Here is a 17,860-nt window from a genome sequence, read left to right as displayed (position 1 = left end):
CTCTCCACACTGCTACCACAAGTCTCCAAAGTAGACTGAAACACGCCACTGTTAGAAGGAACTATTCTCTCCTTTTCCTGGACCCTGTCCAAGCCCAGAGAATATAAACTTCCCTTAGAAGTCCCAGGAAGGCGACCTCCACTCTCATATAACTCTCTTCACAGGAGTGACTCATTGAATCAGTGAGGTTGGGAGAAAGACTGCCCACACAGAGATCTTTGAAGACCCAGCCCTTAAACTGGTGGCTCTCTCCTCCCACTCTTGCCTTCCCGGGGCACGTCTAGGGCAGGAGCCAGGGTCTGGAGAGGCCCATGTGTCTGAGTTCAGGAGGTATTATTAGCATGTGGTCTCTAAAGCTCCAAAAAGATGGCTGGGGCAGTGATGTCCTGCAAACCCAGTCTCTCACCCCAAGACCTGACTCAGACAACAGGCATCTACACAACAAGCACCTCCTGAACAACACAGGGAACTATAATCCATATCTTATAATCACCTATAATGGAAAAGAATCTGAAGAAGAAACTGAATTGCTCTGCTGTGCATTTGAAACACTGTAGATCAACTATACTTCAATATAAATAAATAGTTTGGGATTGGCTGCTGTATTTACAATGGATGACCAACAGGGACCTACTGTATAGCGCAAGGAACTCTGTTCAATATTATGTAATAGCTTAAGTGGGAAAAGAACTTGAAAAAGAATAGATACATGTATGAAGTGAAAAGTCAAAGTGTTAATTGTTCAGACATGTCCAACTCTTTGCCACCTCCTGGACTATAGCCCACCAGGTTCCTCTATCTCTGGAATTGTCCAGGCAAGAATACTGGAGTGGGCAGCCATTCTCTTCTCTAGGGGAATCTTCCCAACCCAGGGATTGAACCCGGGTCTCCCGCACTGCAGGCAGATTCTTTACATTCTGAGCCACCTGAAAAGCCCCAGATGTATAGATATATAGATATATACATATATACATATAACTGAATCACTTTGCTGTACTTTGTTAACAATACTCTGATATAAAAATAAGTTTTTAAAAAAATTTGCAACACACAAACAAAAATAAAGCCCCTACAGTCATCCATCCAAGTCATGCTTTCCAGTCCTGTTTACCAACAATACAGCTGATTGTTTCACCTGGTATCAACTTCCTGGTCTGTTTCTTAGAAAATTTTTTTCTTTATATTTTGGCTGTGCCACATGGCATGTGGGATCTTCATTCCCTGACCAGAAGTTGAACCGGTGCCCCCTGCACTAGCAGCGAGGAGTCTTAACTACTAGATCACCAGGGAAGTCCTCCCAGATCTATTTCTAAATTGGCACTACACTTAAAGAAGGAAAACGGATGTGATCAGTTATCACCCACAGAAACAGTGCCCCCTGCTTCCAGCTATTAGCATCTCAGTCCAGCACAGACAGCTGTTTCACACAATCCAAGAAGAACTTAAACCCTCCCTCCCTGCGCTTCAGTCACCGCAAACTCCCCACCCTTCTCTGCATACAGCAAGCTTCCACACTGACTCCCTGCAGCCCGTCTGCTCGGCCTAACTGTGTGCATGCATGCATGCTAAGTTGCTTCAGTCGTGTCCAACTCTTTGTGACCCTCTGGACTGTAGTCCATGAGGCTCCTCTGTCCATGGAATTCTCCAGGCAAAAATACTGGAGTGGGTTGCCACGCCCTCCTCCAGGGGACTGTCCTGACCCAGGGATGGAACCTGAGTCTCTTATGTCTCCTGCATTGGCAGGCAGGTTCTTTACCACTAGCGTCATCTCACTCAGACTGGCACACCTGAACTCATTCACTTCCAAACTCAGTACAAATATTTTTGCTCCACTATGAAAGCTTAATCAACTTCAACATCCTCCTTTACGTTCTTCTCACTTGAAGTGTTTGTGCACCTGTTACCCAGTTAGACAGAGAGCCCTGGGAGACAAGGGACCACATCCCACTAGTCTCCCAGGGCTTTACCCACAAAAGACAAGTGGGAATATGCCAGACGATGTCAACAGACGAAACAACAGGGAGACCTGGCTTGAGCTAGCTCTGTAGCATGGGGCTGCAAACTTTTTCTCTAAGGGCCACACTGTAAATTTTTTTGGCTTTGTCGGTTATGAAGTCTCTGTCATAAATACGCAGCCCTGCCATTGTGGCATGAAAGCAGTTAGAGACAGTGCACAGGTGAACGTGAGTGGCTGAGTTCCAAAAACACTTCATTTGCAAAAATACACAGCATGGGGTGGGAGGGGGACTGGAAGGAGAGGATGGGATGAATGGAGAGAGCATCAGGACACACATACACTAGCATATGTAAAATGGGTAGCCAGTGGGAATTCGCTGTTATGACTCAGGAAACTCAAACCAGGGCTCGGTGACAACCTACAGGGCTGGGATGGAATGGGAGGCGGGAGGGAGTCTCAAGAGGGAGGGAACATATATGTATATTGATGGCTGATCCATGTTGATGTACGGCAGAAACCAACACAATATTGTAATTAGCCTTCAATTTTAAATAAATAAAAAAGCAAACAAACAACACAGCAGGCTGGATTTGGGCCCTGGGCACTGGTTGCCAGCCCCGATCAACACAATTGGGAACATCCTTGGGACACTTCCTGCTTTTCTAACTCCCATAGCAAGTTGGCGCCTCTGTCCAAATTGGCTTAAGTTGATTATTTTTATCCTATGGAACAGTATGCAAACATAAAAGTTCTCCACAAACAGCAAACCCTAGTGATGCACAGACAAGTACCATCTGCTAACCTCCCTTACTTCAGAGTCTTGAATGATGAGTATTATCCCCTCACCTGCATCTGAGCATAGCAGCTTTCTACATAGAATTCTCTAGTGGAGGGCCCTCCCTGGTGGTACAGGGGTTAAGACTGTGCTTCCACTGCAGAGGGCACAGCTGGATCCTGGGTTAGGGAACTAAGATCCTGCATGCTGTGTGGTGCAGCCAAAAAAAAAAAGAAATTCTTTAGTGGGTCCCATTTTGAACAGACTTGATGATAACAATAGCAGCAGCAACAGAAAACAGTTAACATTTATCTTGCATGCATGTGTCAGGTCCTGTTCTACGCATTTTACATGTAGGAACTAATTTAATTCTATGAAGTCAGTACAATTATCTTCCCCAATGGAGGAGAAGAGAGCAGTTTGCCTAAGGTTACACAGCACATGGCAGAGCGCTGGGGTTCACATACAGGCAGTCTGGGCCCAAGTCCCTGTGGTAAAACTGCTTTTCCGGGGCCAAACTGAGGCATGACTAACTAGATTCTCACGATGTGGCCCTCTGACCGCCTTATCCTCCTTTAACCAGCCAGATGCTGAACTTTCTACACTTCTCCCAAGAACACATATGCTTCTGATTCCCTGTTTGAACATGATCTTTCTTTCTGCCTATGGTGTGCTCTCTATACCATTTGCCTGATGCCCATCTGATAAGCCTTGAGCCTTGGCTCAAACATGACCTCTCCTTTCTCCTCAATGCCTTCTCCGATTCTCTGTTAGACTTAGATGTTCTTTCTTCTTTGTTCCTGCTATATTTTTGTCTTTTTTTTTATTATTATTAATTTGGCTGTGCCTGGCCTTAGTTGCCAGGTGGTGCTGGTGGTAAAGAACCTGCCTGCCAAAGCAGGAGATGTAAGAGATGAAGGTTTGATCCCTGGGTAGGGAAGATTCCCTGGCAGGGAGGCACAGCAACCCACTCCAGTATTCTTGCCTGAGAATCTCATGGACTGAGGAGCCTGGTAGGCCATGTCCACGGGGTCACAAAGAATCAGACATGACTGAAGCAACTTGGCACGCCGCATGGTCTTAGTTGCGGCGTGCTGGATCTTTTTGTTGATGTACATGAACACCCAGTTGCAGTATGTGGGATCTAGTGCCCTGATCAGGGGTTGAACTCAGGCCCCCTGCATTGGGAGCTTGGAGTCTTAGCCACTGGACCACCAGGGAAGTCCCCGTTTTTGTCTTCGAAAAGAAAAAAATATATATATTGCACACTCATGTTCACAGCAGCATCACTCACAATAGCCAAAAGGTAGAAGCTGCCCAAGTCCACTGACACTTGAATAAAGATGAATGGATAAACACAATGTGATATAACCACACAATGAATAGCATTCATCCTTTGAAAGGAAGGGAATTCTGGATAAACACGCTATAACACAGATAAACCTCAACAATGTTATGCTAAGAGAAATAAACCAGTCAAAAAAGGCACACACTGTATGTTACCACTTAGATAAGGTACCTAAGATAGTCAAATTCACAGAGACGTCACTTTGCCAACAAAGGACTGTTTGGTCAAAGCTATGGTTATTCCAGTAGTCATGCAGGGATGTGAGAGTTGGACCATAAAGAAGGTTGAGCGCCAAAGAATTGATGCTTTTGAACTGTGGTGCTGGAGAAGCCTCTTGAGAGCCCCTTGGATAGTAAGGAGATCAAACCAGTTAATCCTAAAGGAACTCAACCCTGAATTGGAAGGACTGATGATGACGCTCCAATACTCTGGCTACCTGATGTGAAGAGCCAACTTGTTGGAAAAGACCTTGATATTGGGAAAGATTGAAGGCAGGAGGAGAAGAGGGCAGCAGAGGATGAGACAGCTGGATGGTATCACCAACTCAATGGACATGAGTTTGAGCAAATTCTGGGAGACAGAGAAAGACACAGAAGCCCGGCACGCTGCAGTCCATGGAGTCGTAAAGAGTCAGACACGACTTAGCAACTGGACAACAACAACAAAGAACGGTCAAATTCATAGAGACAGAAAGTAGAATGGTGATGCCGGGGGAATGAGAAGTTATTGTTTAATAGGTATAGAAATTTAATTTGCAAGATGAACAAATTTCTGGAGAAGTACACAATGTGATGCACTTAACACTAATGGAACTGTACATTTAAAAAGGGTTAAAAAGGTACATTTCATGTTGTGTGTATGCTACCACAGTTTTTTTTAAAGAAGGGAAAAAGAAAAAAAAATTCCCCAATTAGAGGTTATTAAAGAAAACAAACACCTCAGGGGAATTTCCTGGTAGTCCAGTGGTTAGGACTCTGTGCTTTCTCTGCAGAAGGTGTGGGTTCAACCCCTGGTTGAGGAAATAAAATCCCACAGGCAGCGTGGCCAAAAAAAAACCCAACCAATCAGCCAAATAAATGAAAAAAAACCCTCAGGGAAAAGAAGAAAGTCTCCTATAACCAACAATGTCAATGCTTTGGTACATATCTTTTTGGGGCTTCCCAGGTAGCTCAATGGTAAAGAATCTATCTGTCAATGGAGGAGAGGCAGGTTTGTTCCCTGGGTCAGGATGATCTCCTAGAGAAAGAAATGGCAACACATTCCAGTTTTCTTGCCTAGGAAATCACATGGAAGGGGAACCTGGCGGGGCTACAGTCCATGGGGTTATAAAAGAGTCGGACATCACTTAGCGACCGGCCAAACAATAACAACAAATGTATCCTTCCAGTCATTTTTTCACACATATCAATAACATATGCATATCATATCATTTGTTTTTCCTGTTATGAAGCTGATCTTCCATTAAATCTGCATATAATGAAACATTATTGCTACTATTTATAAGAGAACTACTGATTCTTAAAATATTTACCTTGAACACAATCACTTTTCTGAACTCTTGTTAGTTCCAATAGTTGTGTTGTTTTGTCTTATTTAAAGTTTGTCTCTTACTTTCCAACATTTACACTCCCTTTTTCTGTCTTATTACATTGGCTTAATCTTTCAGAAAAATACCGGTGGCAAGAGGTACCCTCAATCTTGTAACTATTTTAACAATATTACTTTAGTGTTTCACCATTGTGTATCATATTTCTGACACATTTTCTTTTTTTTTGTTAATTTCTTTACTTTTTAAAATCTAGAATGGACACTAAATTTTGTCATCTAACAAAAATATAATTTTTCTTCTTTTACTAATTTAATGAATTACATTAACAGACTCCCTAAAAAATCCTAACCATTTAAAATTTACATTCTTTTAGGTCTTGATGTTAGCATTATTTCAAGCTCATAAAATAAGTTTTATTTACACTGTAGTTTGGGTCTTGATATTAGCATTATTTCAGTCTCATCTCTTTTTCCCCTGCACTTTGGAGGAGTTAAATGATAATGGAACAACTTGTACCACAAAGGTTTGTTAAAACTTCTAAACTATCTGGCCTATTGGCTTTTTTGTCGGGATACAGAGTGTAATTTTTTTAAGTCTTTTTCAATATATTTTTATGGTTAAATCAAGTTTTTTCACCTTTTTAAATATATTTAAATAATTTGTATATCTTTCATTAGCTTCCCAGGTGGTACTAGTGGTAAAGAACCCACCTCCAATGAAGGAGGCATAGGAGAGAATTCGACTCCTGGGTCAGGATGATCCCCTGGAGTGGGGCATACCAACCTACGCTAGTACTCTTGCCTGGAAAATCCACTGCATTATAAAGTTGTTTGATTTTCTGTTTCAGACCACAACCTCCTCTAGAGCAGGGGGTCATAATAACTAGCACATAGGAGGACACACATAGATATATAATAGATTAGATGATCTAGAGAGATGGATATGGCTATCATATATCAATATGTGGTCCCTCAATGGGCCTGTAGGGTCATATAATCTCTATTCCCTAAATTAACTGTATCTCTAGCTCTAGGGAGGTTATTCTCAAACTTAACCACAAAGAGAAATACAAATGAACCTGAATGACTCAATCTCAAACCACCCCCAAGGTGGCTCTCAAGAATAGTACATTGTCATTCCTTCTGGTGCAAGTGTGAACTGTTAACAGCATTTGGGGAAAGCAACCCAGAACTATCTATAAAATTTTATATATTTTATACACACACACACACACACACACACACACCCCTTGATCTAACAATCCCATGCCTAGAAATCTGTAGAAGAGGAAACAGCATAAATATATTAAGATATATAGGGAGGCACTGCGCTAATGTTTTTAGTGGAGGAGAAAAAAAAAAACAGAATGAAATGAAGTCTATTGAAGGGATAATAATCAATAATAGCAAATATGTACTACAGAATATTACGCAGCAAATAAAGTGAGTTAGCTTTAAACTACTTGACTTAGAAGGATTTACATGATGTAATTAAACAAAAGAATGCAAGATGTGGAGAAGCAAACCAGTTTAAATATAATGTGTGTGTGCGTGTTTTCTATAGTTTATAGGAGCCTGGAGACAGTTATCAAAGGATATATTCCAGACTATTAATGTTGGTTTTCCTGGGAAGAGAAAATGGACAGAGGAGCGAGTAACCTTTCAGCTCTTCTTAAAACTTTCTTCCTTGTAATTTTCTGTAATGTTTTATTACTTAAAGTCTTTCCTAAAAAGGAGAATGCATTCTATATGCTGAGAAGGTTAATTTTCTTTTCAGAAAGTTATTTTTACAGTACAAAACAAAACCCCCAAACACCCACTACTATGGAGGTCAAAAAGCAAGGACATCTTCGTTCACACAAAGGAAGCACATGTCAACAGCGCTTGTTTCTACCCAGGCCTCACCTGGGCTGCAGTGGCTGCAGTTTGGAGGAGGCGGGACTCTTCCCACAGGCAACGGGCCACAATTCGGGCAATCTCCATTGGCTTCTCAAGGTATCTGCTCTGTAAGTGGGGAGACAAAGAATGAAAAGCAACAGCAGACTCAGGAGATGTGGACCGAACTTTGCCAACTTATTTTTAGTATATGTGCTGCCGAAGAGAGCACCGAACTTTGCTAACTTAAAGCTAACTTCCTTGTAAACTAGGGAAAGTGTTAACGTTTACTACATGGACCACAGAGCATCAGAGCCTGGCTACAGTCAGTAGGAGATGAAGTGACGAAGAGAAGAAGAAAGGCAGTCACGATGAGCAGTACTGCAGTGAGAGTAGACTTGGTCATCTGTCTTTGGGCAGTGAGTTATCCTGGTCTTACAGGGGGGTGACTGACTTTGTCAAGGAGTATCCAACTATGGTGTCCAAGCCTTTGACACTGAAAAGTAAGACAGCCATTTTCCTAGTCATCTGAACTTGTAACTTGTTAGCATACTAATATATTTAACATAAAAATCACATTATTATTTCAATGAACCAATGAAGTAAATTTCAAGCAATATTACTCAAAGGGCTGGTAACTTCTCCTTGGATTTAAAGTACAAGATAGGTTATTAGTTAGCCTAGTAAGAAAAGAAACGTTTTCAGGAAAGAAAGCTAAAACCCTCCTCTGCAGGTTCAGTTTCTCATCACACCTGAAGGAACTGCTTGATTCTTCGCAAATTGTGCTGATAGAGAACATTGGACTCTTGCAGGAAGCGGCTATACTGCTGGTCAATTTCTCCCAAGAGATTATGAAACACCAAAGTCGCATGTGATTCTTTGCTGGCCGCATATGCCCTAAAAAAAGGAAGATAAAGATAAAGAATGATTCTGAAACCTACACACACACACGCTCATACTTGCACAGGCACGCACTCGAAATCACCATCAAGGAGGAGGGAAAAACAAGGCAAACCTGATGCTTTAAACCACTCACCACTTTAGATGCATCTTACTCAGCAATCATAAATGTCACTGATTTTAAAATTACCAGTAATTATTTTGGATACTATTAGCGACTGTCATCAGAGAACGTAATGGCACCCCACTCCAGTATTCTTGCCTGGAAAATCCCATGGATGGAGGAGCCTGGTAGGCTGCAGTGCATGGGGTCACGAAGAGTTGGACATGACTGAGCGACTTCACTTTCACTTTTCACTTTTATGCATTGGAGAAGGAAATGGCAACCCACTCCAGTGTTCTTGCCTGGTGAATCCCAGGGACAGCGGAGCTTGGTGGGCTGCCGTCTGTGGGGTCGCACAGAGTCGGACACGACAGAAGTGACTTAGCAGCAGCAACTGTCATAATTCTATATTTATCAAATTTTGAATGATCAGATACGCTGTTTTCCTTTAAATTCTCAGTCAACTCTATGGTCAGATTTTCAGTACAAATAACCAATCCCAGGTTCAGTTCAGTTCAGTTCAGTCGCTCAGTCATGCCCGACTCTTTGCAACCCCATGAACCGCAGCACGCCAGGCCTCCCTGTCCATCACCAACTCCCGGAGTCCACCCAAACCCATGTCTATCGAGTCAATGATGCCATCCAACCATCTATCTTTCAGGTTAGGATGGCCTATTTCCAACATCTCTGAATCACTTCCCTGTTCCCTCACCAAATTCTGGAAAAACTAGGTCAGGGGCCTGAATTAAACCAAAATTAAAAGGTGGATCTGAACACATTAAAGTGAAGGAAAGAGTTGCTGGGATTCTGTACCATTACCTCCTCTACGACCAAGTGTTAGTCTCTCAGTCATGTCCAACTTTTGTCATCCCATGGACTGTAGCCTGCCAGGCTCCTCTGTTCATGGAATTCTCCAGGCTAGAATACTGGAGTGGGTTGCCATTTCCTTCTCCAGGGGATCTTCCTGACCCGGGATACAAACCCGGGTCTCCTGCATTGCAGTTGGTTTCTTTACCATCTAAGCCACCAGGGAATCCCTATCTCCTCTATGAATGAGTCTGTTTCTCTGACTCTGTATCTCTTTTCCTTAATGAAAAGGAATCAGAAGTACAAACCCAAACCTTTTTTAATCCATGACAAAATTATCATTCAGATAAAAAAAAAACACATCTGTAGCATGTCCCTGAAGCATTAGAACATGCAGAGAATTTCATCAAGCAAATGAAATTAAAATGGGCTTCCCTGGTGGCTCAGATGGTAGAGAATCTGTCTGGAATGTGGGAGGCTTGAGTTCAACCCCTGGGTCGGAAAGATTCCCTAGAGAAGGGAATGGCAACCTACTCCAGTATTCTTGCCTGGAGAATCCCATGGACAGATGAGCCTGGCGGGCTACAGCCCATGTGGTCACAGAGTCAGACACGACTGAACCAGTAACACTTTTTACTTTCAATTTCAAAATATCTTGCGAAGAACTGACTCATTAGAAAAGACCCTGATGCTGGGAAAGATTGAAGGCAGAAAGGGAAGAAAGAAAGGACAAGAGAGGATGAGATGGTTGGATGGCATCACCGACTCAATGGACATGAGTTTGAGTAAACTCTGGGGAGTTGGCGATGGACAGGGAGGCCTGGGGTGCTGTAGTCCAGGGGGTCGTAAAGAGTCGGATACGACAGAGTGACTGAACTGAACGGAACCACCAAGCAGGATGTTTCAATGTGCCAAAAGACAGCTGTCCAGATGCCCTTCTAACGTAAAAGTGTTTTTCAGGAGTAAAATGACCTCTACTTTCCAATCTCTTTGGCCCTGTCACCTGCAACTATAAGCTTTAAGATGAAATAGTAAGCAAAGAGTTAAGTTAAAGCAGATCATGTCTCTTGACTCAAACTAAAACCTAGCAATTTGGGGAGTTTCTTGAGAAGGACTTACCAATCTTGACTCTCGATCCAAGGGGCCAGAAACTGCCGCAGCTCCATGGGGAAGCTGTCACTGTACAGCTGATGGAGCTGCTCCAAGTACCGTGTGTCCAGCTGCTGGAGCTGATTCCATTGAGCCATGCTGCTGGAATCAGGGGTCACAACTGCAAACCAAAGGTTCATATGGTCACTAGCAGCCCCAGTAAGAGGAAACAATCTATCCAACATAGGGATCAGGTCTGTGATTAGGGATAAAAGGCGCTGTGGAAAGGCTCTCACCTGCTCCACTCAGTTTAGAATAATACATATGCATTCAAATCTCTATCCTTGGGGCCACATCACAGCTTCTTTCTTCTAAACCAAGATGACAATGTGGGCATGATGCCAAGTTCTAGAATCCATTATCTCCCAGAGGTATGTGAAGTTGAGAAGCTACGTCACTTCCAGATTTCATTTCTTTCTCTTATTAAACAGAGATCATAATTCCCAGCTCTCTGGGCTACTGAAATAATATTTCCAGAGCATCCACCTGTGCTCAGCACACAATAGATGCTCAACAGATATGAGTTCCTTTCTTTCCACTTGGCACTCCTTTCAGGTGGACTTGGAGGTATGAATACAGTAAACCTGAACTAAGACCAAAACATGGGATGTGGGTGTTCAGGGAGGACAGAGAGCTAATTCTAAGAATACAGATTTAGAAACTACCACACTGTTAATTGGTTATACTCCAATATAAAATAAAAAGTTAAAAAAGACTACAGGTTTAAACCTATAAGCAAGGATCTGGCGGGGGTTCTCCTACTCAAAAAAGAGTAATTTTGTTTTTAAAATTTCTTAGACCAGGATGAGAAAGAAGAGAAGCTAAAGACAAGACATTCGAGTTGTCCCCAGGTTCATGAACACTCCAGAGAAATGTTCAAGAAGGAGAAGGCAAGCCAGTTAACCACCTTAAATCCTCTTTCTGAATAGCCTGGGTCACTGAAATAGCAATAGAAACAAAGTAATCTTAAGAACTGGGCTTCCCTGGTGGCTCAAAGGGTAAAGAATCAGCCTGCAATGCAGGAGATCTGGGTTTGACCCAGAGTTGGGAAGATTCCCTGGAGAAGGGAACGGCTAGCCACTCCAGTATTCTTGCCTGGAGAATTCCAAGGACAGAGGAGCCTGGTGGGCTACAGTCCATAGGGTTGCAAAGAGTTGGACACAACTGACCGACTAACATAACAACAATCTCAAGAAGCTGTAAAGGATAACTACAAGCAGTAGCCAAAGACTAAGGTATGTATAGACCAGAGTATATTCACATGGTTCTCTGGGACAGTGAGAACATATACTGAGAGACAGAATATATACAAACACATATAGAGTGTTTGATTTCTTAGAGAAGGCATGAAGAAGCACCTAATTACTAGTCCTTTCATAAAAAGAACTGGGCAGGACTTCACTAGTGGGCCAGTGGTTAAGGGTCCGCCTGCCAATGCAGTGGACACGGGTTCAATCTCTGGTCTAGGAAGATTCCACATACCGAGGGGCAACTCAAGCCGAACAAACCCAAATTACAGAATTCCAGAGAGTTGTGCTGCTGTTCTCTTCCCCTCTTTTGGGGGGTCAGACACAGCAGACCCCCTTGCTACTACAAAGATAATGTCAATGGATCAAGCTTCAAAGCATATACTCAGAAGAGCGGAGGCTGGCCCCACCCAGCAGTCTTTACATTGAACAAATAACTATCTAAGGCAGCATTATCCAATGAAATGTAATGCAAGCCACATCAGTTCAGTTCAGTCGCTCAGTCGTGTCCAACTCTTTGCGACCCCATGAATCACAGCACGCCAGGCCTCCCTGTCCATCACCAGCTCCCGGAATCTACTCAAACACATGTCCATCGAGTCGGTGATGACATCCAGCCATATCATCCTCTGTCATCCCCTTCTCCTCCCCTAATCCTTCCCAGCATTAGGGTCTTTTCCAATGAGTCAAATCTTTGCATCAGGTGGCCAAAGTACTGGAGTTTCAGCTTCAGCATCAGTCCTTCCAGTGAACACCCAGGACTGATCTCCTCTAGGATGGACCACATAGGTGATCTTAAATATTCTAGGGGCCATATTTTAAAAAGTAAAAAGAAACAGGTAAAATTAACTTTAAAAATACATGTTCCTTAACCTAAGACATCCAAATGTTAGCACCTTAACGTGTGATCATACAAAAATTATTCTTGAGATACATTACATTCTTCTTTTCATACAAAGTTTTCTAAACCTAATGTGTACTTTACACTTACGCCACAGATCTAAGGTATTTCCCTGCTCAAGTACCGAAGGCTTAAGTTCCACTGGTGAAAACTTCGGTAAAGCAAAGAAATGAGAATGTCAGAATGAGTTACTTGCCCCAACCAGGCTAATTCTTTTTAATAAATAAGCTAAATCTTCCAACAACGTTAGAGGGGAATAAGTTAATTTTTTTCTCTGCTTGGGATTTAAAAAAAAAACAATATCTGAGGCACATCTCAAACAGTTTCAGCTACCACTCCTTTGCAGTCTCCCCCACCCAAGCATTGCTCACCCCCAAGACTAACCTGTCACATACCAGTGCAATGCTACCTGGGCAGTAGTCTGTGTGTGCTAAACAGTGATGAAACGCATGCTACTGCTGAAGCATTGTGACCATGCTGAAGTTTACTCTCAATAGGAAATCAAGGGCCTACAACCACTATGGACAACGGTATGCAGGTTCCCTAAAAAATTAAAAACAGAACTATCATATGATCCAGTAATCTCACTCCTGGCCATATACCCGGAGAAAATCTTTACTTCAAAAAGATACATGCACCCCAATGTTCACTGCTGCACTCTTTACAATAGCCAAGACATGGAAGCAACCTAAATGTCCATCAAGAGAGGAATGGATAAAGAAAATGTGGCATTTGTGTGTGATACGCGCACACACACACACACAATGGAATATAGCACAGCCATAAAAAAGATGAAATAATGTCATTTGCAGCAACATGGAGGGACCTAGAGATTACCATACCAAGTGAAATAAGTCAGACAGAAAAGACAACTATCATATGACATCACTCATGTGGAATTTACCTTTAAAACAATGACACAAATGAGCTTATTTACAAAAGAGAAAGACTCATAGATTTCAAAAACAAACATATGATTACCAAAGAGTAAATGTAGATGAGAGGGATAAATTAGAGTTTATGGTTAACACACACACACTACTATATATAAAACAGATAACCAACAAGGACCTACTGTACAGCACAGGGAACTCTACTCAATATTCTGTAATAACCTATATGGGAAAAGGAGTCTGAAAAAGAATGAATATATGTATAACTGAATCATTGAGCTGAAACTAACACAAAGTTGTAAGTCAATTATAATCCAATAAAATTTTAAAAAGAAAAAAGAAACAGGCCATTAGAAATTGGCCATTAGAACCCTCTTACAATATTCACATTAGGACCAAGTTAAAGGCAAGCCTGCCTCCTAGGCTAAAAGCATCAGGACCTGCCTCATGTTTCTCAGCACATGATTCGCATAGAAATATGTGTAATATGCAGATGACACCACCCTTATGGCAGAAAGTGAAGAAGAACTAAAGAGCCTCTTGAAGAAAGTGAAAGAGGAGAGTGAAAAAGTTGGCTTAAAGCTCAACATTCAGAAAACTAAGATCATGGCATCCGGTCCCATCACTTCATGGCAAATAGACGGGGAAACAGTGGAAACAGTGGCTGACTATTTTTTTGGGCTCCAAAATCACTGCACATGGTGACTGCAGCCATGAAATTATAAGACGCTTACTCCTTGGAAGGAAAGTTATGACCAACCTAGATAGCATATTAAAAAGCAGAGACATTACTTTGTCAACAGAGGTCCATCTAGTCAAGGCTATGGTTTTTCCAGTGGTCATGTATGGATGTGAGAGTTGGACTACAAAGAAAGCTGAGCGCAGAAGAATTGATGTTTTTGAACTGTGGTGCTGGAGAAGACTCTTGAGAGTCCCTTGGAATACAAGGAGATCCAACCAGTCCATCCTGAAGGAGATCAGTCCTGGGTATTCATTGGAGGGACTGATGTTGAAGCTGAAACTCCAATATTTTAGCCACCTGATATGAAGAGATGACTCATTGGAAAAGACCCTGATGCTGGGAAAGACTGAAGGCAGGAGAAGAAGCAGACGACAGGGGATGAAATGGTTGGATGGCATCACCGACTCAATGGACATGACTTTGGGTGGACTCTGGGAGTTGGTGATGGACAGGGAGGCCTGGCGTGCTGTGGTTCATGGTGTCGCCAAGAGTCGGACATGACTGAGAGACTGAACTGAACTGAACTGTGTAATATGCCAATTCATGCAGATTCTGTCTCATGTGAATGTACAAAACTGCAGATCTACATAATTCAATACAGTAGTCAGTAGCTGTATGTGGTTACTGAGCATTTGAAAATGTGGCTCGTTTCAAACCAGATAGGCTGTAAAATACACACTGAATTTTGAAGACTCAGTACAAAAACAAAAGTAAAATATCTCATTAATATAGAAATGTTAATATTCTAGATATACTGGATTAAGTTTTACTATCTATCTTTTTTTTTTTTCTTTTTGGGTGCTCTGCATGGCTTGCAGGATCTTAGTTCCCAGATCAAACCCAAGCTCCCTACCCTCTTACACTGTTGGTGGGAATGCAAACTAGTACAGCCGCTATGGAGAACAGTGTGGAGATTTCTTAAAAAACTGGAAATAGAACTGCCATATGACCCAGCAATCCCACTTCTGGGTATACACACCAAGGAAACCAGATCTGAAAGAGACACGTGCTCCCCAATGTTCATCAAAGCACTGCTTATAATAGCCAGGACATGGAAGCAACCTAGATGTTCATCAGCAGACGAATGGATAAGGAAACTGTGGTACATATACACCATGGACTATTACTCAGCCATTAAAAAGAATTCATTTGAATCAGTTCTAATGAGATGGATGAAACTGGAGCCTATTATACAGAGTGAAGTAAGCCAGAAAGATAAAGAACATTACAGCATACTAACACATATATATGGAATTTAGAAAGATGGTAATGATAACCCTATATGCAAAACAAAAAAAGAGACACAGATGTACAGAACAGACTTTCGGACTCTGTGGGAGAAGGTGAGGGTGGGATGTTCTGAGAGAACAGCATTGAAACAAGTGTACTATCAAGGGTGAAACAGATCACCAGCCCAGGTTGGATGCATGAGACAAGTGCTCGGGGCTGGTGCACTGGGAAGACCCAGAGGGATCAAGTGGAGAGGGAGGTGGGAGGGGGGATCGGGATGGGGAATACATGTAAATCCATGGCTGATTCATGTCAATGTATGGCAAAAACCACTACAATATTGTAAAGTAATTAGCCTTCAACTAATAAAAATAAATGGAAACAAACAAACAAACAAACAAAAACAAACCCAAGCTCCCTGCAGTGAAAGTGCTGAGTCCTAACCATGGGACCACCAGGGAAGTCCCTAAATAAAATACACCATTAAGATGAATTTTATCTATTTCTTCTTACTTCTTTTTCTGTGGCTACTAGAAATTTTAACACTACATATGTGACTTGTATTCTATTTTTGCTGGACACTACTGCAGATTATGTAATCCAAAAGCTGTGGTTCTAATAAAGTACTTAAAGAAACAGACACCTTTTCATAATAAACTTCCGGGTTATAAGTTAATTAAAACACAGACTAACTGCTGATCATGGATACAAATATAGAGCCATTACAGTCTGATCCTTGAAGGTCCAAATTAAAACTATGAAGCAGCATCCCGCTATCCCTGCTCACTTCTGGACTAACCATGGAGTCATGGCTTCCCTGGTGGTTCTGACAATATAGAATCTGCCTGCAGTGCAGGAGGCTGGGGTTTGATCCCTGGGTCAGCAAGATCCCCTGAGGAAGGGAATGGCTACCCACTCCGATACTCTTGCCTGGAGAATTCCATGGACAGAGGAAGAAGCCTGGCGAGTTACAGTCCATGGCGTCGCAGAGAGTCAGGGGTAACTAACAGTTTCACTTTTTCACTTTCATGCCTAAATAGAATAGTTGCATTTTCAAACTCTTACACCATTAAAAAATTACAAATTGTTGAAAGTTTGCCGATTCATTTCTAACTGATTACTCAGAGGGTTTTTGTTGCTGTTGTTTGGGTTTTAGTTAGTGCTCAGTTCAGTTCAGTTCAATTGCTCAGTCATGTCCGACTCTTTGCGACCCCACAGGCCACAGCCAGGCCTCCCTGTCCATCACCAACTCCTGGAGTTTACCCAAACTCATGTCTATTGAGTCAGTGATGCCATCCAACCATCTCATCCTCTGTTGTCCCCTTCTCCTGCCTTCAATCTTTCCCAGCATCAGGGTTTTTTCAAATGAGTCAGCTCTTCACATCAGGTGGCCAAAGTACTGGAGTTTCAGCTTCAACATCAGTCCTTCCAATGAATATTCAAGACTGATTTCCTTTAGGATGGACTGGTTGGATTTCCTTGTGGTCCAAGGGACTCTCAAGAGTCTTCTCCAATACCACAGTTCAAAAGCATCAATTCACTGGCGCTCAGCTTTCTTTACAGTCCAACTCTCACATCCATACATGACTACTGGAAAAACCATAGCCTTGACTAGATGGACCTTTGTTGGCAAAGTAATGTCTCTGCTTTTAATATGCTATCTAGGTTGGTCATAACTTTCCTTCCAAGGAGCAAGTGTCTTTTAATTTCATGGCTGCAGTCACTATCTGCAGTGATTTTAGTTAGTGCTAGTTAGTTCAATAATTGGGCTATTTCTTAAACCAGACACGAGCTAACAATATTTCATTTTCCATAAAATCAAAAGACCAAAAATGACTAATGTTATGTTCTATGTCTCAGCCTAATCACTGTAGGTAATATTGTATTAGCTCTCTTATATTAAAAAAAAAATCATTCTAAATGAAAGCCAAAGAACAGGTAGTATTTTCCAGAACATGGGCAAAGGGTCCAACAGTGATTTCCTTACCAGCTGCTTAGCTACTAACCATATTTAACTAATAGGAGCCATAGGCCAATTGTTCTTCGTAAGAACTGTGGATCCTCAACAGATCATTAGCTGGGACTTTTCTGGCGGTTCAATGGTTAAGAATCTGCCTCCTAATGCAGGGGACTTGGGTTTGGGCCTTGGGTCAACTGAGCCATGAGCTGCAACTAGAGAGAAGCCCACACACCTCAGGAAGATTCCCACATGCCGTAACTAAGACCTGATGCAGCCAAAGAAATACGACATAAATAAAGATCATTAGCCAAATTGTCTAGGAAAACCATTGCCAATTAGCTTTGTGGTAACTGTCTTAACTGCAAAAAAAATTTTTTCAAGTCCACTTTACTTCACAATCTCAATTCTGGTTTATCGTTATTACA

At 42.1% G+C, this 17,860-nt stretch overlaps 1 protein-coding gene across 4 annotated transcripts in view; it reads right to left on the bottom strand.

Moving 5' to 3' along the window:
* The window catches only part of STAT3 (signal transducer and activator of transcription 3), a 70,013-nt gene that overhangs the window by 20,265 nt on the left and 31,888 nt on the right, over positions 1–17,860 (bottom strand). For all 4 annotated transcript variants that reach the window (XM_020888003.2, XM_020888004.2, XM_020888001.2 and 1 more), the window contains exons 2-4: positions 10,433–10,583; positions 8,256–8,400; positions 7,534–7,632 (exon numbers count right to left, since the gene is read on the bottom strand). In XM_020888003.2, coding sequence (XP_020743662.1) covers positions 7,534–7,632; positions 8,256–8,400; positions 10,433–10,560 — 372 coding nt within the window. In that variant the 5' untranslated portion in view covers positions 10,561–10,583. The remainder of the gene's footprint in view (positions 1–7,533; positions 7,633–8,255; positions 8,401–10,432; positions 10,584–17,860) is intronic.

The sequence above is a fragment of the Odocoileus virginianus genome, chromosome 17, assembly GCF_023699985.2.
Source record: "Odocoileus virginianus isolate 20LAN1187 ecotype Illinois chromosome 17, Ovbor_1.2, whole genome shotgun sequence".
Classification (NCBI taxonomy): Eukaryota; Metazoa; Chordata; class Mammalia; order Artiodactyla; family Cervidae; genus Odocoileus; species Odocoileus virginianus.
This window is presented reverse-complemented; position numbering and strand designations above follow the sequence as displayed.